At 44.8% G+C, this 24,546-nt stretch overlaps 1 protein-coding gene across 1 annotated transcript; it reads left to right on the top strand.

The window, feature by feature from the left end:
- dok1b (docking protein 1b) lies at nt 1–23,829 on the top strand (the record flags this gene model as incomplete). Its single annotated transcript, XM_079580500.1, has 5 exons — nt 1–171; nt 16,494–16,814; nt 17,628–17,715; nt 22,578–22,750; nt 22,819–23,829. Exons 1-5 carry the CDS (start codon nt 115–117, stop codon nt 23,827–23,829), a joined length of 1,650 nt encoding a protein of 549 aa, XP_079436626.1. The 5' UTR covers nt 1–114.
- Nucleotides 23,830–24,546: the final 717 nt, after the last annotated feature.

Here is a 24,546-nt window from a genome sequence, read left to right as displayed (position 1 = left end):
ATGTTTGTCGCTGTGCTCCGCGCTCCGTGAGCCTCTCCTGCGGGCGCAGCGGGGGAAAAGCCCGTTATTCGCTTCTGTTCGCACCAAGTTCAAGCCCGCGCCTGTTTCCGTGAGATGGACGCCCACGTCAAAGAGGGGCAGCTGTACGTGCAGCATCTGAAGTTTGGAAAGGTGAGAGTCTGCTTTGGGGAGAATTACGCACGCGGAAACTGTTGAGGGGAAGTGTGTGCTGTGTGTTTAAAGTGCGTTAGTCAAAGCTTTGTGATAACTGTATAAGGCTGGTACTTTCTCAAAGTCACGTTTACATTCTCCATCTGAACCCAGTTTATTTAGTCCTGGTTCAGACTGGATGTTGACCTTCGTCCTGGTTTAATAAGAGACACTGTTGTTCAGATTTTTGCCCAATTTGTCTCTAAACATTTAAACTTTCACCTGGAAACTAAAATCTTCACAATAACATCATTCATTATTGCGCTGATTCAATGTTTATCCCTAGATTTCTTTGGAGAATTGTCATTTCAAGAACCATTTTTCCAAAATGCATGTTTATCTCATTGGTGCCATAATATCTCCATATCAGTATCACAACTTTAATATGAAAACATTCCAGAGGGACTTTTCATATCTCATTTCTAACCTGATTCATAGAGTTTTGAATTTTGAAAAAACAATCTTTTTTTTCCGATGACGTTATATCCAAAATCAATCAAATCTACATTTAAAAAGTCAAAGCATTATTTAAAACCTGGCTCGATTCATTTTTCTGGTTTCGTCGCTGATAATGTAAGAAAGTTTGGTCATTTTTTATATGAAAACATAAAACATGTATATTTTTCTCGGTCATGCCAGTGACTCTACAGCAAAAGTTCCACATTATTAAATGTCCAAAGTTTCCCTGTTGACCTTGTATTTGATGGATCTCTGTAGAGACATAAGTTGTCCGTGTCCTCCGGTGACCTGGAGGAGCAGTGAGCTCCAGAGCACCTATTGTACATGTTTTTACTACGCACTAACCTACGCAGACACGGGGAGAACATGCAAACTCCACAGCTAACCGCTGTACCGCCGTGTACTGAATTAGCTCAGTGGAGCAGCGGGGCTAAAATGGCCCCGTCCCGTCTTCCCGAAGCCCAGGGGGCCTCCACAATAAACCGAAACAGTCAAGATCGTATCAAGTTAATTCAACTAAATCTGCTTTAGTAATGTGTACTTACATTCTTGACTTTATTTGTCCATGGGATCTCTTTTAGTTTTTCATATTTTGTCATTTTTTGTAATTCCGTGCTCATGACCCCTGACCCCACCATCTCTGTTGAAGTAGTCCCAGTGTAGTCCTGGTGTGACCTGAGCTCAGGCTCTGCCTGAATATAAAAGTACATTTCCCTGAATATAAAAGTACATTTCCCTGAATATAAAAGTACATTTCCCTGAATATAAAAGTACATTTCCCCTGCTCTTAGTCACATGTTATTTGACACACTTATACCCGTATTTGTGTCAAAGAATTCCCCACGGTGATAAAGTTTAACCAAGCTTTATTGCTCAAAAAGATGATGAGATTTTAACCTCTTAACCGAGCACATTTTCTCCAGTTCGGGGGTTTGTATATAAATCTGTATACTGACCAGTTTCAAGTTAGTTTTTCATATTAAAACTAAATAAATATGTGCATCAGTGGCATGACCAGTGTTTGGACCGACAGAGCCATGTGCACAAATATGTCTGAATACATGTAGAGAGCTTTGGGTCAGTTGTATTTCGGTCATGAGGTGTAGGTGGAGCGACTTACACAACAAATGACAGATTTCCACTGCAGGGCCATAAAATACTTTCCAGTTCCTTCCTCAAAGTCCAAACTCCAGCTCAGAGCCGTGCATTACACGGAACACGCGAGACACACGGAACACGCGAGACACACGGAACACGCGAGACACACGCAAACGACATTCCACTCAAATATGATTCATCCGACATGATTACAATATCCACTTGTCGTTCCATTTTAGTAGTAAGTTGTTTTGCATTGGATTTCATGTTTATTGTAGGATATTTAAGAGAAAGTACTTTTTTAACAAATCTTTTTCTGTCATTTTGAAGCTTTAGACGAGTTTTGTTTCTGAGGAATAAAAAGGCCGGTCGTTTTCTCTATTTCTGCAACTTCACATTTTGTCAGATCGCACTGATATTAAAATATATTTCACAATTTCATTTTCTTCTCTTTTTTCAGAAGCGATGCATTTTTACTCCATGTTTAGGAAGTTGTAAGTTTTGTACTGGTTTTGTCAAGTTGTTTTCGACCCTGGCTTAGGTTTGACAAATCCACAGCGCCGTGTGCAGAGGAGAGTTTATTTGTTTGTTCTAGTAAAGATCGGCCGTTGTTTTGCTTGTGTCTCGTGTAGTCACGTGGCAGCTTCCCAAAAAAGACAATCAAAACCAGTTCGTGGATGTCGGTCATTTGTCCACATGTGCATTTCTAACATGAATGCCGTGCTCTCCTGCTGAACGTCCCAGTGCCCAGGCTTTTTCCACAGCTCAGGTGCCAAACGCTGAGCAGCAGCTTAACCACGAGGCCAGTGGTTCTTTAACGTGTCCCACTATCGCCTCCTAAAATAGTGCCTTGATCTGGACTCGGATCAAGAATAAATCAGGACTAAACTGGAAAGTGTCTATCCTTAAAGCCTCATTAAATCTTTAAAATAAATGATCTGTATAAAAACCAAAGTGAATGAAAGCTGAACCTTTGCTGACCGTGAGGAGCACCTGAAGAGCCGGCCTCAGGCTGCTCGCCCACTCACATTTGAAACTACTGGCGGCCGCAGTCGCTCTCATTGGGGACAAGTGACAGAGTGCTTTAGAGCCCTGGGCATAGGCAACCTTGGCGGCAATTTAATATTTTTAACCCTTCCATGTCCTCGCCATCTACAACAGCAGACGCTACAGCGGGAGCCACATGTTTACAGACACTAAAAAGACACATTTGTTTCTCCCTGACATGAAACCAGAATTAACTATAAATATAAATAATATTATGAAATAAATAATAAATCAATTATTTCTATTTGTTAAATGCCAGAAGAATGAGAGATAGATTTTCTTCACGGTTTTATATCACAATAGTTGGAGGAGTTTGGTGTAACTGAGACACATTTGTAGGTCACCTTGCCTTTTCAGCTCCGCCCAAACATTTTCAACTGGATGAAGATCAGGACTTAGACTTAGTCAAATCAAACCACCATTAAGGAGATCAACCACCTCTTTTAGGGCTAGTGATGCCCGAACACGTTATTTTGTGATGCCAAATCCATTCTTTGGGAGCAGCTGTGCAGAGTTTCCAATCCTTTCATCTCACATTCTCCCCAACTCTTGCACTGTCTCTGTTACCTCAACGCCTTTTATATAGTGCATGTAAACATCTGGTCCCACTGTAACTTCAGAAGGGAAAGTGACTCGTAAGCTGGAGATGCAAAGCTTTAAACAGCCCCCCCTGGTCCTGCTACACCTCCGGGAGCTGGGTCCTGGTTTTAGCCGGCATCAGCTGAGATACGGTTACAGAGGCCCTGACTTGGCCCTGTCCCGCTGCCTGGTCTGCTCATGTGATATGTTAGATTATTACTGATCTGAAGGAATTGTGAGCAGAATCTGACATGAGGCAAGATCTGAGTTTCTATTGGCCAGAGAAGGTTCTGGATGCAGCCAATGGAAGGGCACGTGATCAGTGGAGCTCCACTTCTCCACAGGAAATGACATCACAGAGGGGTTTATAAAAGGCGTTATGTTGAGATCCAAAGTGGAGGTTATGTCATTGGAGGTGTGGATGATTCAGAAGCTCCATTTTCATGTGTGGGGAAGTTGCAGTATTTTGTGCAGTACTGTGTACCCTGTGGTTGTATTTAGTCTAGGGTTGGGCGATGTTCCCTTAATTGGTCGTTGACGATGTTTACAGTGAACCATCGTGATGGACGATGATATCGTCCATTTCTCATTATAAGCATTTTTTAAAGACATTTACATAGCCTATATATATGCTGCATATTACTATGCATGTTAGGAAAATGTGAGATTGCAGGATAAATGGATCTAAACTAAACATGATCTGAACAGAGTCACGGACACGACATGTGCAACAGAAATGTGTTAAAAATCGTGCGTAAAGTCTGAGAGGAGAACGACTTATTCAGAGCGTGAACTCCAAGGCTCTTCTCACACTAATACGAATGTAAATCGGAGCTTATTATTTGCATTTGCTCAGTTTTAACGTAATGTTTAAGAAACAGTGGGTGAACGGGACAATATGTCCACGTTTGCGTCGTAGCTTACGTTTTTGAAGCCGCTCCACGCGCCGCCCGGTCCGTGAGCTGTAACCTCGTAACTTCTGCACCGCCTCTTTCTCTCCTCTCTTTCCTCTCTCGGTCCTTCGTGAGAATAATCTAAACCCATGCGTGCTCAGCTAGCTCCGATGTGAGAGCCATCTCGTCATTTTAAAACGGTTTAAGTTTCCGTACGAAGCGAAGCTGATATCGTCCATCGGCACAACCCTAATTTAGTCCTGTTGGTGAGCTGAGTTAAGATACTTTTACAGATACTTTTCCCTTGTTTAGGTCTGTGGCCGTTAGGAACGGCACATCTACATTCTTGAGCCATGATTATTGTGAGGAAAAATATTGTGATTATTCACAAGAACTTCTCACGACATTATATACACATTTTTATGTTTATTTAAAAGTTGTTTTAATTGAAAACCTGTTGAACTTTCAGCTCGTGTTTCTTTTATCTTCATGCTTTTACCATCATGAAAAAAGAATAATGGGCCTAATGAAATCATGATTTTAAAATCACAAATGGGCCATAGAATATTATTGTTTGCAATACCAAAAGGAATGAAATCAGTGTGAATATTTTCAAAGATATTCTGCAAGATATTTTCTCCTATAATCTGACTTGACTTTTGTTTTTACCGTGACATAAGAATCGCAGCTGCACATGGTTCTTTTGGGACTCTTCCGTTGGCAACATTATGCAGTTATCATGTGAAAATGGATACGGTTTGCTCTCTCGGTTAATCTTGACATATTTCCCTCGGTCAGTCTCCTGGTTCAGTGGGCTCATTGTGTCCCAGTATCGGGCCTTTATCTGAAGTGCATTTGCCTATAGCAGTGATCAGGCCTGTCCTGGTGTCTGAGAGGACTCTTTGTGCTCTGATCACATGACACACTCTGACAAAACACTGGCCTAACCCTGCACTCAGCCTCTTCACAACACAACAGTGACGGCGTTTAAAGACCGAGCCAAACCAAAGACCTGCTCCCAATCCGGGCGTTTACAAAGCGGGCCAGAGTGGGCGTGTCCTCTACATAAAGACTTCTAGTTACTCACTTGTGGTTCACAATCCCAGATCATCCCCAGTCAAGTCCTCGTCAGTGCCAGTGCAGTCTCCTGTAGTTACTGAACACTGGAGGTGCTGAGCTTTCAAATGCCCATATAGGATGCTGAAGTTTAGGTTTGTGTCCTCAATATGCAGTTTAAGGTAATCCAGGTGGAGTCAGGATTGTGCTGACACTTTTAAAGCAGTGAGTGTTGGTGTAGAATAAGTAAAGCTACGTTCTCTTCCTTTTAAAGGTGCATTATGTGGAAAACCAAAGTGTATATTTGTGCATATGTGACCTTGTAGTGACCCAGCGGCTGTATGAGTGGTCAGCATTGCACCTTTACTCTCCATCACGGTGGTCTCAGGATACTTTTTTTGTAGGTTTTTTCTGGTGACAGGGTCCGTCAGCCGTGAAAACCTTCCAAACAATTGATACTGGAGCATCGTAAAGACCACCGTGACGGAGAGTAAAGGAGCCCTGCTGACCACTCATACAGCCGCTGGGTCACTACAAGGTCAAATACACACAAATATACACTTTGGTTTTTCACATAAAAAGTTGCATAATGCACCTTTAAAGCTCATATTAGAGGATGTTCACGGTTAAACTGTTACAATGATGTAACTGGTTAACTGAGTGTCACATGCACTTCTGATCTTTTGATCCAGGGCACCAACGTTGGTGTCCTTTTAGTAAATATAATAAACTTTCTAACAAACAAATGATCGGATCCGCCGTAGTCACGGTAACGACTTTATCCTCAATCATGAACTAAGTAAACTTTACAAATATAACATCTAAATGAATGTGCATCATCTGTGACCGGGATCAGGAGCTGTTGTTGTGTTAGTGTGAGTGGTTGGTCGGTGATGGTTCGAGGGTCCGTTGACACAGATGTGTGCAGCTTGCCCCAGGGCAGCTGTGGCCATATATGCACTGTGGAGTGTTAAAAATGTGGAAGCACTTTGAAAAGCAGGTTTATGAAACTGTCATGAAGTGGTGACATAATGCCCATACCCAGTGAGTGTGGGCCGTGTTTCTGACCACAGTGAGCTGGATGTTTTCTTCTCCCTCTCAGACAGCGGGACATGGCACATGCCTAAACCCTGCTGTGTGTACTTAGTGCCTGAGGCGGGTGAGGCCTGGCTGCTCAGTCGTGTAAGGAGCTGATGAGAGCGCTCTTAGGCTCGCACTTCCCAGGAATAATTAGCCATGTGCTCCTAGTGCATTCATTATCTAAAGAGCCATTTTGCTTCCTCTCCTGCCAAACAAAGACGTGTATAAGCTTTTAAAGGTTTTAATCTGTTGCTGTATTGAGCAGTCTGCATGTGGAGGCCGACTTCGAAACTGCCGAAATGAAACGGTGAACTATGCAGGGCCAGGCCTATTTGTGTCCTTCCTATTTGTAAACACATGAATAAAACATGTACTGCAACTGTTAGAAAGTAAATATCAAATTAGGAATATTATTATAGACCTGAAGGCTGAAACTGTCGTTTGTGAAGGGGGTTCAAACACTTTCCTTTTAAAACGGTTTATTTGAATGTAAAATGTCCCCTTTATATTCCCAACATGACCTTCTCATTTTAAAGACGTGTAATAGACGACGCCAGCTGGTGAAACAGGTCACAATTTATGATTCTTCCAGAGGATATAATATCAAATCTATCATTGATACACAGTATATTATGGGATTTATATTGGTATATTTTTTATCAAAAATATAATTACACAAAAAGGCTGTATCGGATCGGTATCGGTTAGCATGTCAAAATATCAGATCGGGACATAAATATTTTCCCTTTAACTTCAAACATATATATATATCGGTCTGTCTTTAATTCTGTTCATTATGAATAGAAGCGCTCACTTAAAGCATTTGCTCACATTTCAGTGGGAAGAGTTGAAATGACCATTTTATTTCTAAAGCACATTTAAAAACAAGCGCAGTCGACAGTAACAACATGTGCAATAAACACAATAAAACGTCAACACCGGTCAAATACACGGCACAAACGGTGTCTGGTCCACATTTAAACTATACATATTTCCTCAAGAACACGGTCATTTCACAAACAGCGTTTACCTAAAGTACAGTTAGTGGGATGCGTCGTCTGTGCTCAGATCTGTGTTTTGAGAATGAGGAAGTGTGGTCTGCATTTGCATCATTTCCACTTCCCTGTTACCTCTGAGCGCCGGAGAGACCAAACCCACTATTACACTTCAATACATTACATCAAATATGTTCACCATGATCTGAATATATTAATAAGTTAATATTAATAATATTAATAATAACTTATTAATATTATTGAATATTAATACGTTAATATTCAATAATATTCAATAATATTCAGTAATATTCAGTAATATTCAGTAATATGGAAACGGCTGTGAGCGCTCCGTAGTTGCGATAATTAAAAGTCCTTCATTGTGGCATGGAGTTTCGACGCTATGTCTTCATCATTTTTGTGAATGAATTACTTGCAGGTGTGCTAAAATACCCGAGGGAGGGCTCACGTGAGGGGTGTCATGTGACCCAATGTGAAAACAATATATATACACATTAATACATAATACAATGATCATTTATAAGACCACCGAACAACCGGATTTTCTGTCCCATACAATACAGTACCAGGGCTCATACGATCAAAAGGATCGTCAGTATCCTGGCCTGGGATCACACTCTGGGCCCAGCCTTTTCTAATCCACCTGTTCTCCTTCAAACGGCCTCCCACGCTGCGTAAGGAACTACACACCTGCTAACAGCCCACAAGCTTCCTACAAAAGCCCATAGGTACCTTCAGGTGTGGCTCATACCATTGCCGTTCATTCACCAACTGCAACTCCACATGTGTGTCGTCTACAGACTCGACTGCACATGTGGAAGCTTCAGACAAAAGTGTTCCTGAAACTACTGACTTACAAACCAAGCTCTGCTCAGGGGGCGGAGTCTTTTTCCTGCTTTGTGCCTCCACTGTTTAAATGAAAGACATTCAGAAGAGCTGATCAGAAAGATGGAGCCTCTTCCTTTGTCATGTCTGCTCTGCTCTAGACTAGTAATAAACGATGAGCGCCCGCGACTCGTGGGTCGGATTAGGTCACGGAGTCATTTCATCACTGAGCGGGTTGGTCCAAAAAGCTCCTCATCGCCGTATCATTAAACCAAGGCACATCTGTGTCATTGGAACATCTTTACTGGGGGCCAATATACGGGTATTTTCAGTATCGGCTATCGGCCGATTTAAAAAGCCGATATCTCTGTAACCAAATGTAAGAGAGACTTCCATCATGTTTTTGTGATTCATGTCCGACTCCAATTTCCCTTCCTCTGTAACAGTGTGGCTTTAATGTGTTTCTGAAATACCAGGAAAGCACCTGATTCTTTTCATTTTATTTCTTCGTTAAGTTTATTCCATAAATTCCTTCTGTCAAAAAAAAAATGTCTTAAAAACTAAATCAAACTCATTTAGTCAAGTTTACTTCCCGTTATATTTGTATTATTTATTACATTGACCTTCTCTCACGTGGACAAAGCACCAGACTTAGTTTTCATTTGTTTGAGATTTTAGCCTCATGAATGACTTTGAATTAGCTTGATGCTAATTGTAGTTGACCAAATGAACACTGGACGAGCACAGATCATGTGGGCGATGGTCATGCATGGAGTAGATGCAGTCGGGCCTGGCCTTCATCTAAATGTGTGATGACCAACCAGGGCGGGACTGGCAGAAAAAATCGGCCCGGGACTTTTGGGTCAAGACCGGCCCTCAAAAAAAAAAGTCATATTTTATTCAATAGTGGAGGTGATGAGCAAAACAATAAACCCTTGACCTGAACTAAAACAGTATAAGCTTCGAATAGAGGACAATAGTTACATGTTGTTTCTGCCGAAGTCAAGCTCACGCCTCAGAGACTCAACTCTTTAATCTTGTCATTTACAACTTGAAGGAACTTTTGTAAAATTACGTAACAATCTTAACATGTGCGTTCTGTTAATGAAGTTCCTCTCGCGACTGCAACACAAATAAACTTCTCAAAACCACATGATCGACTGTAGATGAAGATGAAACGGTAAAACTCACCTCAGAGTCACAGAGCTGAGGAGTGAGGACAGAAATCTCAAAAAGACCAAACATTGTAAATCCTTTTAATGGAAACTAGAAGATTTCCAAACTGCACTGACGACGAGTCACCTGACAACTCCCAGCATGCACTTCTTTGCAAACATTTGTCTGAAATGTATAAATAATCGAGGCCTGAGGTTCTCTGGGTCCTGGAGGGAGTTACAATAAACTATTTCCTCTTATATTCACAATGTGAGGGGCATGAGTGTTATGTCCCAGAGGCCCATCGCTCATTATACCAGATTATCTGAACCATGACTCAAGAAAGGCCACCAGAGGGCGTCACATCCCTCTAGTGGAGGAGTGGTGTAATTACATCTATGTAATGATAGAGATTCTAATGGCTTGTCCCGCTAATTGTGGGCCGGTGAAAGGTATTACGGGCCTTATCTTGATCTGACTGGCCTGACCAGCCCAAAAGTACGTCGGCCCACCGGGAAAACTCCCGAATCTCCCGATGGCCAGTGTAGCCCTGTGCTCAACTGCCTGGTAACAAGAAACCCTTGGACAGTCAGAGTGGACGTGTCCCTGTGTGGGAGCGGAGGATACGCCATTGTCCAGTGTGTCCCGGGACAAGCTCCGCACCTGCACCATCAACAATCACACATTGATTCAGGTTCTCCTACACACGGGGGGAAGTGGGACGCCCGTCGGACTTCACATGAAATCATCATTTAAGGCCATTTCAATAATATTACATTCTGTAAGAATCTGTTAGTCCTGGTTTAGTCCTGGTTTAGTCCTGGTTTAGTCCTGGTTTAGTCCTGGTTTAGTCCCGGTTTAGACCTGGTTTAGACCTGGTTTAGTCCTGGTTTAGTCCTGGTTTAGTCCTGGTTTAGACCTGGTTTAGTCCTGGTTTAGTCCTGGTTTAGTCCTGGTTTAGTCCTGGTTTAGTCCTGGTTTAGACCTGGTTTAGTCCTGGTTTAGTCCTGGTTTAGTCCTGGTTTAGTCCTGGTTTAGTCCTGGTTTAGACCTGGTTTAGTCCTGGTTTAGTCCTGGTTTAGTCCTGGTTTAGTCCTGGTTTAGCCCTGGTTTAGTCCTGGTTTAGTCCTGGTTTAGTCCTGGTTTAGTCCTGGTTTAGTCCTGGTTTAGCCCTGGTTTAGTCCTGGTTTAGTCCTGGTTTAGTCCTGGTTTAGTCCTGGTTTAGTCCTGGTTTAGTCCTAGTTTAGTCCTGGTTTAGTCCTGGTTTAGTCCTGGTTTAGTCCTGGTTTAGTCCTGGTTTAGTCCTAGTTTAGTCCTGGTTTAGTCCTTGTTTAGTCCTGGTTTAGTCCTGGTTTAGTCCTGGTTTAGTCCTAGTTTAGTCCTGGTTTAGTCCTAGTTTAGTCCTGGTTTAGTCCTGGTTTAGTCCTGGTTTAGTCCTGGTTTAGTCCTGGTTTAGTCCTAGTTTAGTCCTGGTTTAGTCCTAGTTTAGTCCAGGTTTAGTCCTGGTTTAGTCCTGGTTTAGTCCTGGTTTAGTCCTAGTTTAGTCCTGGTTTAGTCCTGGTTTAGTTCAGGTTTAGCCCTGGTTTAGCCCTGGTTTAGTCCTGGTTTAGCCCTGGTTTAGTCCTGGTTTAGTCCTGGTTTAGTCCTGGTTTAGTCCTGGTTTAGCCCTGGTTTAGTCCTGGTTTAGTCCTGGTTTAGTCCTGGTTTAGTCCTGGTTTAGTCCTAGTTTAGTCCTGGTTTAGTCCTGGTTTAGTCCTGGTTTAGTCCTAGTTTAGTCCTGGTTTAGTCCTGGTTTAGTTCAGGTTTAGCCCTGGTTTAGCCCTGGTTTAGTCCTGGTTTAGCCCTGGTTTAGTCCTGGTTTAGTCCTGGTTTAGTCCTGGTTTAGCCCTGGTTTAGTCCTGGTTTAGTCCTGGTTTAGTCCTGGTTTAGTCCTGGTTTAGTACTAGTTTAGTCCTGGTTTAGTCCTGGTTTAGTCCTGGTTTAGTCCTGGTTTAGTCCTGGTTTAGTCCTAGTTTAGTCCTGGTTTAGTCCTAGTTTAGTCCTGGTTTAGTCCTGGTTTAGTCCTGGTTTAGTCCTAGTTTAGTCCTGGTTTAGTCCTAGTTTAGTCCTAGTTTAGTCCTGGTTTAGTCCTAGTTTAGTCCTGGTTTAGTCCTAGTTTAGTCCTGGTTTAGTCCTGGTTTAGTCCAGGTTTAGTCCTGGTTTAGTCCTGGTTTAGTCCTGGTTTAGTCCTAGTTTAGTCCAGGTTTAGTCCTGGTTTAGACCTGGTTTAGTCCTGGTTTAGTCCTGGTTTAGTCCTGGTTTAGTCCTAGTTTAGTCCTGGTTTAGTCCTAGTTTAGTCCTGGTTTAGTCCTGGTTTAGTCCTGGTTTAGTCCTGGTTTAGTCCTAGTTTAGTCCTGGTTTAGTCCTGGTTTAGTCCTAGTTTAGTCCTGGTTTAGTCCTGGTTTAGTCCTGGTTTAGTCCTGGTTTAGTTCTGGTTTAGTCCCGGTTTAGTCCCGGTTTAGTCCCGGTTTAGTCCCGGTTTAGTCCTGGTTTAGTCCTGGTTTAGTCCCGGTTTAGTCCCGGTTTAGTCCCGGTTTAGTCCCGGTTTAGTCCCAGTTTAGTCCTGGTTTAGTCCTGGTTTAGTCCTGGTTTAGTCCTGGTTTAGTCCTGGTTTAGTCCTGGTTTAGTCCTAGTTTAGTCCTGGTTTAGTCCTGGTTTAGTCCTGGTTTAGTCCTGGTTTAGTCCTGGTTTAGTCCTGGTTTAGACCTGGTTTAGTCCTGGTTTAGTCCTGGTTTAGTCCTGGTTTAGTCCTGGTTTAGCCCTGGTTTAGTCCTGGTTTAGTCCTGGTTTAGTCCTGGTTTAGTCCTGGTTTAGTCCTGGTTTAGTCCTGGTTTAGTCCTGGTTTAGTCCTGGTTTAGTCCTGGTTTAGTCCTGGTTTAGTCCTAGTTTAGTCCTGGTTTAGTCCTAGTTTAGTCCTGGTTTAGTCCTGGTTTAGTCCTGGTTTAGTCCTGGTTTAGTCCTGGTTTAGTCCTGGTTTAGTCCTAGTTTAGTCCTGGTTTAGTCCTAGTTTAGTCCTGGTTTAGTCCTAGTTTAGTCCTGGTTTAGTCCTGGTTTAGTCCTGGTTTAGTCCTGGTTTAGTCCTGGTTTAGTCCTGGTTTAGTCCTGGTTTAGTCCTAGTTTAGTCCTGGTTTAGTCCTAGTTTAGTCCTGGTTTAGTCCTGGTTTAGTCCTGGTTTAGTCCTGGTTTAGTCCTGGTTTAGTCCTGGTTTAGTCCTAGTTTAGTCCAGGTTTAGTCCTGGTTTAGTCCTGGTTTAGTCCTGGTTTAGTCCTAGTTTAGTCCTGGTTTAGTCCTGGTTTAGTTCAGGTTTAGCCCTGGTTTAGCCCTGGTTTAGCCCTGGTTTAGCCCTGGTTTAGCCCTGGTTTAGTCCTGGTTTAGTCCTGGTTTAGTCCTGGTTTAGTCCTGGTTTAGTCCTAGTTTAGTCCAGGTTTAGTCCTGGTTTAGTCCTGGTTTAGTCCTGGTTTAGTCCTAGTTTAGTCCTGGTTTAGTCCTGGTTTAGTTCAGGTTTAGCCCTGGTTTAGCCCTGGTTTAGCCCTGGTTTAGCCCTGGTTTAGCCCTGGTTTAGTCCTGGTTTAGTCCTGGTTTAGTCCTGGTTTAGTCCTGGTTTAGTCCTAGTTTAGTCCTGGTTTAGTCCTAGTGTAGTCCTGGTTTAGTCCTGGTTTAGTCCTGGTTTAGTCCTGGTTTAGTCCTGGTTTAGTCCTGGTTTAGTCCTAGTTTAGTCCTGGTTTAGTCCTGGTTTAGTCCAGGTTTAGTCCTGGTTTAGTCCTGGTTTAGTCCTGGTTTAGTCCAGGTTTAGTCCTGGTTTAGACCTGGTTTAGTCCTGGTTTAGTCCTGGTTTAGTCCTGGTTTAGTCCTAGTTTAGTCCTGGTTTAGTCCTGGTTTAGTCCTGGTTTAGTCCAGGTTTAGTCCTGGTTTAGCCCTGGTTTAGTCCTGGTTTAGTCCTGGTTTAGCCCTGGTTTAGCCCTGGTTTAGCCCTGGTTTAGCCCTGGTTTAGTCCTGGTTTAGTCCTGGTTTAGTCCTGGTTTAGTTCTGGTTTAGTCCCGGTTTAGTCCTGGTTTAGTCCTGGTTTAGTCCTGGTTTAGTCCTGGTTTAGTCCTGGTTTAGTCCTGGTTTAGTCCTAGTTTAGTCCTGGTTTAGTCCTAGTTTAGTCCTGGTTTAGTCCTGGTTTAGTCCTGGTTTAGTCCTGGTTTAGTCCTGGTTTAGCCCTGGTTTAGCCCTGGTTTAGTCCTGGTTTAGTCCTGGTTTAGTTCTGGTTTAGTCCCGGTTTAGTCCTGGTTTAGTTCATTCCTTTGTCGCCCTGGGTCCTAATGTTACAGGAATCAGCTGATCATGTTTTTAATAATGCAGAAAAGACTGTTCTACTGGTTCTACTGAAATCACGCCTTCCTCATCGTTATATTTATTATACATTTAGTACAAATGTAATATATTTCTTTATTATTGGTCATGAGCCTCTTTTATCTCATTCATGTAAATATCTTTGATTTGAGAGTATAGAACTGTCCAACATGGCAGTAATAAAGGAAAGGCCGTTAGAGCTCATTACCACTGTGTTCTGGATGATCAAAGTTTACATGACTGTATTACACACACTTTTGATGATTCTAAATAAATGTGCGACTGAAGTTGTTTGGTGCAAGTTGCATTTGAGCAGTGTTACTTTTAGTCTTAGTTTTTTGACAAAAGTGCAATTTAATTTGAGTCGAGATCTAGTCAAATAATTAGCTTCAATTTGAGTCTAGTTTTAGTCGACTGAAATTGCACGTAAATGTAGCCGACTTTGCATTTATAATACACTGCTCACAACAACTTAGGGCACACTCAAAAAACACAATGTAACTCCAAGTCAGTCAAATTTCTGGGATATCAGACTGTCCAGTTAGGAAGCCACGCTTATTGTGAATCAATTTCACTTGGTGTTGTGGAAATTAAACAGACACAGGTGGATATGAGAGGCAATTAGCAAGATCACTCCAAAAGAGGAATGGTTTTGCAGGTGGTGACCACAGACCATTTCCCTGTCTTCATCCTTTGGACCGTATTTTTGGAACACTTTTGCATTTGTCCAGTGTTCTCACCACTAGAGGCATCATGAGGAGCATCTACAACCCACAGAAGCTGCTCAGGGAGTGATGCTCATCCAAAATGGCACGTCCATTCGTGCTGTGGCAAGAAGGTTTGCTGTGTCTCCCAGCGCAGTGTTCAGAGCATGGAGGAGATACCAGGAGACAGGCCAGTACACCAGGAGACCTGGGGGGGCCGACCGAGGTCAACAACCCAGCAGCAGGACCGCTATCTGCTCATTTGTGCACGGAGAAACAGGAGAAGCACTGCCCGAGCCCTACAAAATGACCTCCAGAGGGCCACAAATGTGCATGTTGGTCCTCAAACGGTCAGAAACCGACTCCATGAGGGGGGTATGAGGGGGGTATGAGGGGGGTATGAGGGGGGTATGAGGGGGGTATGAGGGGGGTATGAGGGTGGTATGAGGGGGGTATGAGGGGGGTGTGAGGGGGGTATGAGGGGGGTATGAGGGGGGTATGAGGGGGGTATGAGGGGGGTATGAGGGGGGTATGAGGGTGGTATGAGGGTGGTATGAGGGGGGTATGAGGGGGGTATGAGGGGGGTATGAGGGCGTTGGGCCGGTGCTTACTGCCCAACACCGTGCAGCACGATTGGCATTTGCCCGAGAACACAGCAATTGGCAGATTGGCCAATGGTGCCCTGTGCTCTTCACGGATGAGAGCAGGTTCACCCTGAGCACATGTGACAGACGTGACAGAGTCTGGAGACGCCCTGGAGAACGTTCTGCTGCTGCAACATCATCCAGCATGACCGGTTTGGTGGTGGGTCAGTGATGGTCTGGGGAGGCATTTCATTGGAGGGTCGCACAGCCCTCCATGTGCGAGCCAGAGGTTCCCTGACTGGCATTGGGGACCGGGATGAGATCCTCAGACCTATTGTAAGACCATATGCTGGTGCTGTGGGCCCTGGGTTCCTTCTGATGCCTGATAATGCCAGGCCACATGTGGCAAGAGTGTGTCAGCAGGTCCTGCATGATGAAGGTATTGATGTTCTGGACTGGCCTGCCCGTTCCCCAGACTTAAATCCAATAGATACATCTGGGACATCATGTCTCGGTCCATCCATCAACGCCACGTGGCACCACAGACTGTCCAGGAGCTGACTGATGCTCTAATCCAGGTCTGGGAGGAGATCCCTCAGGAGGACATCCGTGGTCTCATCAGGAGCATGCCCAGGCGTTGTAGGGAGTGCATTCAGGCACGTGGAGGCCACACACACGACTGAGGATGATACAGACTCGTTTGGAGGAATTTCTACAGAATTTGGATCAACCAGTGACCTGATTTGTCACTTTGATTTTGACTATAATTTTGGATCCAGACCTCCAGGGGCTGAGAATTTGATTTCCATTTATCATTCTTATGTTATTTTGTTCTCAACACATTGCCCTACACTATGAATAAAGATTTTCATCCGAAAAATCCAATTGTTTGACATCTAGGAAGTGTTTTTTGAGTGTGCCCTAAGTTTTTGTGAGCAGTGTATTTATTATGATCATTTTTAATCCAGGTCCTCTGTTTTATGGAGCTCCTCCACATGAACAAAGCTCAGAGCTGGGCCTTTGGCAGTGAATTTAAATATATATAATATTATTCATTTTTATTTAGTCAGCTTTTAGTCGACAAACATATCTGGATGTTTTAGTCATTGTTGTAATCTCATAAAAAAACATTTCATTTAGTTTTAGTCCAATTTTAGTCTGCAAAAATATTTCTTTGACTAAAATTAAGACTAAATATTTAGTTGAGGAAATGAATACTGCATGTGGGCTGTTCCCCGGTCAGTCCGAAGAGGCTGGAGGACCTGATTCCTCCTGCTGCTCGGTCTGTTTTTCGGGTGTTGGTGCTTAGGGAAAGGGAGGAAGAGGTTTTGGAAAGGCCTGTGCTCTTTTGTTGTGTTGTTTTTACAAATAGGTTGATCCAGGGGCAGGACATAACCCTCTCTCTTTCCTCAGAAATGGAAGAAGAACTGGTTCGTCCTGTACCCGGCCAGTCCCAACGGCATCGCGCGGCTGGAGTTTTTCGACTCGTCTTCAGGGAGTGGCAGCGGGACCTCTGTGGCCTCTGGCGGCTCCAATGAGAAAACCCGAAAACTGGACAAGAAGATCATCCGCCTGTCCGAGTGCATCTCCATCCTGCCCTCGCTCACCGAGAACGGCCCCAAAGACAACATGTCCGCCTTCTGCGTGGAGACCAATGATAAGACGCACGTGTTCGCCGCTGAGAAGCACTTGGCCAAGGAGTGGATGGACCTCATGTGTGACATCGCCTTCCAGGTAAAGCTCAGGTGGAGCTGGGGCCTCTTTATTTATTAGAATCAAACATTGTTCAATTGAGATGTTTTTCAGGTTTAGACATGGTTTGCATCCAAACCTTATCCACACGAAGAAGTATCTCACAGAACGAATATATTTTCCTACGATTTGGCCTATCATCCACACCAAACTGCAGATGTTTGTCCTCAAAAACCAAGCTGGAGTTTTAGTCTGAACGTCAGAGCCTGCGGCTAAACCTGCTCTGACGTCACACGTGCCTGAGTTTACATCAGAAACAGCAGGACGCCTCAACTCGGTGTTGGTTTTAATGATTGTTTAGGCACTTTTAGCTCGGCTATTTTACGCCAAATAACCATCCCACGTCCAAGACATGCTCCTCCAAGACGCCGACCGTGTGGTCAAGAAAGCTCGCACACTGTATCTGATGAGGGAAGGTTACGAAAAACGACAAATGCATTTGGCTTGTCGAGGTCGGCTGTCTCCAAAATGGTGAGGCAGGTCTGTAGCGCTATAATAGTGTTAGTTCATACAGCTGTGTGCTGCAGACACTCGCCTATAGCTGAGCTCGCCCTCGGCCTGGTGGTGCCTGTATGTTATGTGGTACTTGTACGCTAGTGTGTCATATTCTCCAGTATGTGACCCTGCGGTTAACAGAGGCAGCCCTTTACGTCTTTACCTCGTTTTGGTCGTTACTCCCTAACTTCAGTTCCCACTGTTTAAAGCCTGATCACACTGGCCCGTCCTGTGACAGGAAGGTGGGAGTTTCCAAGTGGAAACAGTGGAACTGAGTGAATGTGTGTGTGCTGTCCTCAGGGAGGAGGTGGCTCTGCTCCAGACCCCAGCGCTGGAGCTCCAGACCTGCAGATGTCTGAGAACCTCATCTACTTCTCCAGAGAGGAGGGTGAGCTGCAGCTCTACCGCACACTATACTGCACCCAGCACACTATACTACACCCAGCACACCGCACACTATACTACACCCAGCACACCGCACACTATACTACACCCAGCACACCGCACACTATACTGCACTCAGCACACTATACTGCACCCAGCACACTATACTACACCCGGCACACTATACTGCACCCAGCACACTATACTGCACCCAGCACACCGCACACTATACTGCACCCAGCACACTATACTACACCCAGCACACCGGATACTATACTGCACCCAGCACACTATACTGCACCCAGCACACTATACTACACCCAGCACACTATACTACACCCGGCACACTATACTGCACCCAGCACACCGCACACTATACTGCACCCAGCACACCGCACACTATACTGCACCCGGCACACTATACTGCACCCAGCACACTGGATACTATACTGCACCCAGCACACTATACTGCACCCAGCACACCGCACACTATACTACACCCAGCACACTGGATACTATACTGCACCCAGCACACTATACTGCACCCAGCACACTATACTGCACCCAGCACACCGCACACTATACTGCACCCAGCACACTATACTGCACCCAGCACACTATACTACACCCAGCACACTATACTGCACCCAGCACACTATACTGCACCCAGCACACTATACTACACCCAGCACACTATACTGCACCCAGCACACTATACTGCACCCAGCACACTATACTACACCCAGCACACTATACTGCACCCAGCACACTATACTGCACCCAGCACACCGCACACTATACTGCACCCAGCACACCGGATACTATACTGCACCCAGCACACCGGATACTATACTACACCCAGCACACTATACTGCACCCAGCACACCGCACACTATACTGCACCCAGCACACTATACTGCACCCAGCACACTATACTGCACCCAGCACACTATACTGCACCCAGCACACTATACTACACCCAGCACACCACACACTACACTACACCATACTTGCCAACATTGGGTTGTGAAAAATAGGGAGAGTTTTTTTTCAGCTGTGCATCGGCCCAAGGAACAATGTTCCTTTGCCAGGTGTGCGTGTAATACAATGTTCCTTGCCTTGTAACTGATGAAGGAAACTAGAAAATATTGTTTCTTTGATATTCTATAAATTATTCTGCTTCCCATTGCGGACAAATGGTTGAAAAGAGTACCAGAAGTAGAGAGACTAGTGAAAAATGGGACACTTGAGCTCAAAAGTGAGGACAAAGGGTAAAAAGAACCTATGGAAAATAGGCTATAATTAAAACAAGCTCCAATGGATATTGATGCTTATACCATGGTCTGGGTGAATACTGGATCCTGATTGGCTGGTGCATTATTTCAGTATAACCGCACACGTAGTCCGGTAGTTAAATCACTGGGATGTCACTCCGCTGTGGCGTCGCCATAGCAACGCATGACACAGCTGAATCAGATAAAGGCGTAATTAGTGACTGACAGGAACGTATGAGATGGATTTAGTGTTTGCTAAATGTTTGTAGAGGAGAGTGAGCAGCTAGGTTAGCTACTGTTAATAACATATGAGCTTTACATTTCTATTGGAAACGGTTAAGGCTATTCATCATTTTCAGGCGTACATAAAATGATCCTGCATTGAAGCATCTTTGTCTGGATTAGTAAAGTCAAACATAAAAGTTTGAGTTGGGGGGGCCCAGGTGTGAGCGACTCCACCGCAGCTGTTTCCATAAACAGTTGAGCTGGTTGAGCTAGCTAGCTTTAGCTTCAGGTTAAACCTTGTAAAAGGTAAATAACTCCTGCCCACGAGTGGCGCATATCGGTGTTTCCTTCCAGGGAAAAGTGTTTCCGGGTTAGTCCTGTTGTGTTGTGATTCTGTGCTGATGTTGTGTCGTTGAGCCTGACTGAGATCCTCGTAATAGCTGCGGAGAATGACTCGCTCTGAGACCAGCCTTCAGTGACCGGCTAATAACCCACACAAAATAGTCCCGTAGTCTGGCAGATTTAGTGACTTTAGTCAATGAAAAACACATTTATTATAAATGTTAGGTTTGTGGGACCCTGGTATAAGCGGATTAAACAACGAGGAGCCGCGTTAGACGTTATAATGCAGGAGGAACTCCGCTGAGCGTCGTGGTGTTCTCGACTCCACGTCGTGCATTATAACCGTCTAATGCACGGCTCCTCGTTGTTTAATCCTTACATAATTGAGGCAATTAAGGCAAGCGCCATGGTGCTTTGAATAGTTGATTCAAAGGTTCTTCAGACTCAGTAAATTACTAAACACAATCTTGTGTATGTTTTCATGGTCGAAGGCTCCAAAAAGCACATGTTACTTCACCAAATTATCATTGCAATATCCATATGTCAAGAGGCCGCAATCTATCACAATATCCGTGAGGTTTTCATCTGAAAAAGACACTTCAAATGTGCAATAGATCACTTTTCTGCTTGGTTAGTTCCATTTCAGTTGTGCTTTGTATTGCTTTAGTTTAGTAACGTTTGGTACAACACAATTCAATGAAAAAACTAATTGCTCACGATTTTTGATTAAACCTAGTGGAACGTAATGTGTTTCAATGGTTTAGTAGTGAAACACATTGTGTTGAGATAGTCATTGAATCTAATTGTTTTTCCTCACCTGAGTGTGAGTAAAAACACACAAAAATATTTTTCTTTCATGAAAGTGGAGTATAAAAGTAGACAATGCGCTTAATAAAACTGGCCTGTTCTGCCCAGTGTGAGAGTAAGGAAAACTGCACACACACAGTAGTTTGATGACACAAGAGGATCTGTGTGAGGGGAAGTGTGTAGGCGGCCGGGACTCTGAATGGAGTGATTAACGCTCTGCTCGCAGTTAATGTATTGCATTATGTTTTTTTCAATCCAATCCAATCCACTTTATTTCTATAGCACATTTAAACAACAAAACGTTTCCAAAGTGCTGCACATGCAACAAAATCAATACAATCAAAACAATACAAATGAGCTCTACCGCTACATGGGTGTAAAACAATAAATATGAATAAAACAGTTTAAAAGAATAGATGTAAATAAAAACACATTAAAAATGATAAATAAGAATAAAACTCAATAAAAAAATAATAATAAAAAGACACGGGGGACCACACAACTTACGCGGTGCTAAAAGCCAGAGAATAAAAGTGAGTCTTAAGATGAGATTTAAAAGACTCCGTGGTGGGGCAGAGCGTTCCACAGCTTAGAATGCTCTGTCCCCTCTGGTTTTACGCTTCGTCTTCGGAACCACGAGCTGGAGCTGGCCCTCAGACCTCAGAGCGCGTGGGGGGGGGACATGTGAGGTCTGTGATGTACTGCGGGGCCGGTCCATTCAGAGCTTTAAAAACAAACATTTTAAAATCAATTCTAAAATGAACAGGGAGCCAGTGCAAAGACGCGAGGATTGGAGTGATATGTTCACGTGTTTTGGTCCCTGTTAACAGTCGTGCTGCGGAGTTCTGGACTCACTGCAAGCGGGACAGTGCTTTATGGCTGATGCCCGAGTCGTCCAGACGGCTTGAAATAAAAGCGTGCGCGACTTGCTTAAAAAGATTAAAAGATAAAAACGGCTTAACTTTGGATAAAAGACGAAGATGATAAAAACCCGATATTAAAATGCCGTTGATCTGTTTATCAAATTTAAAATCACTGTTTTTTGCAGCTCACGCTCTCAATAAATCCTTCAACCATCCTTCAACAATTAATATTTCCAAAATTCTACATACACTATGAAACAAGAAGTAAAGAAGAAAAAAGAAAAGAAGAAAAATCTAAATGAAATGGTTTATTTTCAAGAGTCACCAGGAGAAAGCCTCTGCCCCCCTCCAAACACAAACTGCTTCTAATGGGACATTTCTAATAGGACGTTCTGCACACTGGTGTGTGCTCTGGCACATATCATTAACCGCCATCGCACACGTAGCACTTGTTACCTTCACATCTCCCACCAACGCGGATGGAGTCAAAAGGAAACTTGTCAAATGAATGACTAATGTCGTCTTTGTAACCACATCGGCGACAGCTTTCCCCGGATCTTCAAGATGCTGCTTTGGCACATTTAAACTATGAAACACGCTATCACTTTTTAATGCTGAAAAAGTGATTCGTTTTTAAATGAAAAATGAGCAGGGGACCGTGGTTTGCAACACGTGGCGTTCTGTTAGAATGAATGCTCTTAAAGAGACATGTTGTTACCGGAGCTTAGACGCGTTGATGCATAACGGTCTGATCTTTTTACTATTTAACACAGATACGTGAAAAGTTACATGATCCAAGTCCAGTCGCAAGGGGCACTATATTGTCAGGCGTGATAACACATGGAGTACTTGGACGATATTACTGCACGGATGTTGAAGTTTTGTGTAACTATACTTGGATTGTGTAACTACTCGCGTAACTGTATTTAAATATGGAAAACGTGGAACAGCTCGGTAGCTTCTATTTTCACCCAGTTTGGAGCTAAACCTATGCTGGGAGAGGCTAAAAGCTAACAACAACTGAGCACACGCACAAAGACCAGACAGTTACGCATCAACTCGTCTAAGCTCAGGTAAGATGAGCCTGTTCCTTTAATGAATGAAGGCCTTAAATGTCATGAGATTACATTGGATTACAAGTAGCATTAAGATTACATTTCTTGGAAAAAATGACATTGTTAAACTATTTTTACAGCCTAACTGCCAAATATACCAAGAGTTATGGTCTAAAACACATTCAGCTTTCTCCTCCAAAGTGTATTCAGACTACTGTACTGAAATGTCTCCTTATCCAAGTGTTAAGAAATGAACTAAGCACAGATTTGTTTGTAACGCTCTCTCCTGTCGTGCCGTAGTGAATGAGTTCTGGGTGTGCGTCCAGCGCACAGAGGCCTCGGAGCGCTGTGGACTGTCCGGGAGCTACTGGCTCAAAGCGGAGAGCGACGCCCTGATCCTGAAGGAGCCCAGCACCAGGAGGAAGGTCCAAGTGTGGCCCTACAAGCTGCTGCGGAGATACGGCCGCGACCGGGTCAGTGGCCCGCTGTCCTGTCCCTGTGGGCGTCCTGTGGCTCTGTACTAACCGTGTGTGTCCTGCAGGTGATGTTCTCCTTCGATGCGGGCCGTCGCTGTGACTCTGGTCCAGGAAACTTCACCTTCGACACCAAACAGGGCAATGAGATCTTCTCCCTGGTGGATCAGGCCATCCAGTCGCAGAAGGCCCTGGCCGAGGAGCGCCGGCTCAGCTGTAACCCTGAGCTGGACGTCCCGTTGTCTCTGCAGCTGCCCCGCAGTGCCGCGCCTGTAGGGGGCGCCCTGGGCAGCGGTGACAGCAGCAGCTGCAGCAGTCGTGAGGCAGACGGAGACTCGGGCAGCAGTAAACCCGGCTCAGCTGATGGAGTCCTGACCCACAGGGAGGGGGCGGAGGGAGGAGCAAAGGGGAGAAGCTTACCTGAGCCTCCCCGGGCAGCAGGGGGCGCTGACGAGCACACAGGGCTATACTCTGAACCAGCAGACTCTGTGCGCCGGCCCCTCCATACAGACTCTCTGTACTCAGACCCTGTGGACAGCCTGAAGGAGCCCAAGAGGAAACCCCCAGACCTGTACTCCCACGTGTACGACCACATCACGGCCGAGGCCTCGCTGACCCAGAGGACCAGCGCGCTCAGCCTCAACGGGGCCCGAAGAGTGTCCAAGAGCGCCCCCGCAGGCCAGGGGGAAGGGCCACAGGAGCACATCTACGATGAGCCTGAGGGCCGTGCCAAAGGAAGGACTTTACCAAAAACTATTTATGACGAGGCCACTGCCCCCTCAGGACAGGAGTGGCATTACAGCACCCCCTCCCTGGACAAGCAGTCCCCCCCTCAAGGGCGCGGCCGGGGGGCCTCCTCTGGACCCAAATTGCCCAAACCTCTCCCTGCTCGCAAACCGGTTCGGGCCGCTCGCAAGGAGCCCGGCCCCCCCTCTGGAAAACACGCCAACGTAAATAACAACAACAGCGGAGAAGTGTACAGCCAAGTGTCCAAACAGAAGCCCCTGCACTCCTGCCTCAGCCCGCAGCACGGCGGGCGGAGGCCGGACATCATCTACGACAACCTGGGCGACATCTGACCCACAGGACGGTCCGCTGTCGGCACAGACTTAGGCCAATATCGAGAAAAGAGAAAAGACTTAACATGAAGCTGTTAGAGACGTTTTACTGCTCTGCACACGTTACACAATCACCCACGCATTCAAAACAAGCTTTCTTATCTGCCGCCATCTTGTTCTGTGTTTACATAGAGTGGGGTGTGCAAATGTATGTTAGTGCTTTCATGTTACTTTGTTACGGTGTGAGAACGAGGCGCTGACTTCTAAATAAACTAAGAATTGGAAACTGTGTTTCCCAATACTCCCTTTTCCATTCTTGAATTGTGCTGCTCAGAAGAGGGCCAGTCATGTCAGTGAAAACAAGTGCAGAATGATCAGAGCAAAGTGACAATGGCCCTCATTATCTGCATTGAGCCCAGAAATGCAGTATATTTCTGTGTATTTGAGGACGTGTGGTATTTATGAATATCTCTCCCATCCTGCTGCAGCACGAGCAGCTGAAGATAAAAGCGGCGGCTCAAACCCAGAATCAAACGGCCTAAAATGTTCATGTGTCAGGAGGCCTCACACATGGGTTTTACTGCACGAAACACGGCTCAAAACCAGGAAATGATCAATGTTTTTAACACAACACATTATTTGTCACACGAATCTGTCAGTAAACCACACTAAACTTCCATCAGAGACCACTGTGCTCAGAGCCCGTCTGACTGAAGACGGCCCTGTGACGGGACGTGC

Source organism: Gobius niger, assembly GCF_951799975.1.
Source record: "Gobius niger genome assembly, chromosome: 21".
In the NCBI taxonomy this organism is placed as follows: Eukaryota; Metazoa; Chordata; class Actinopteri; order Gobiiformes; family Gobiidae; genus Gobius; species Gobius niger.
This window is presented reverse-complemented; position numbering and strand designations above follow the sequence as displayed.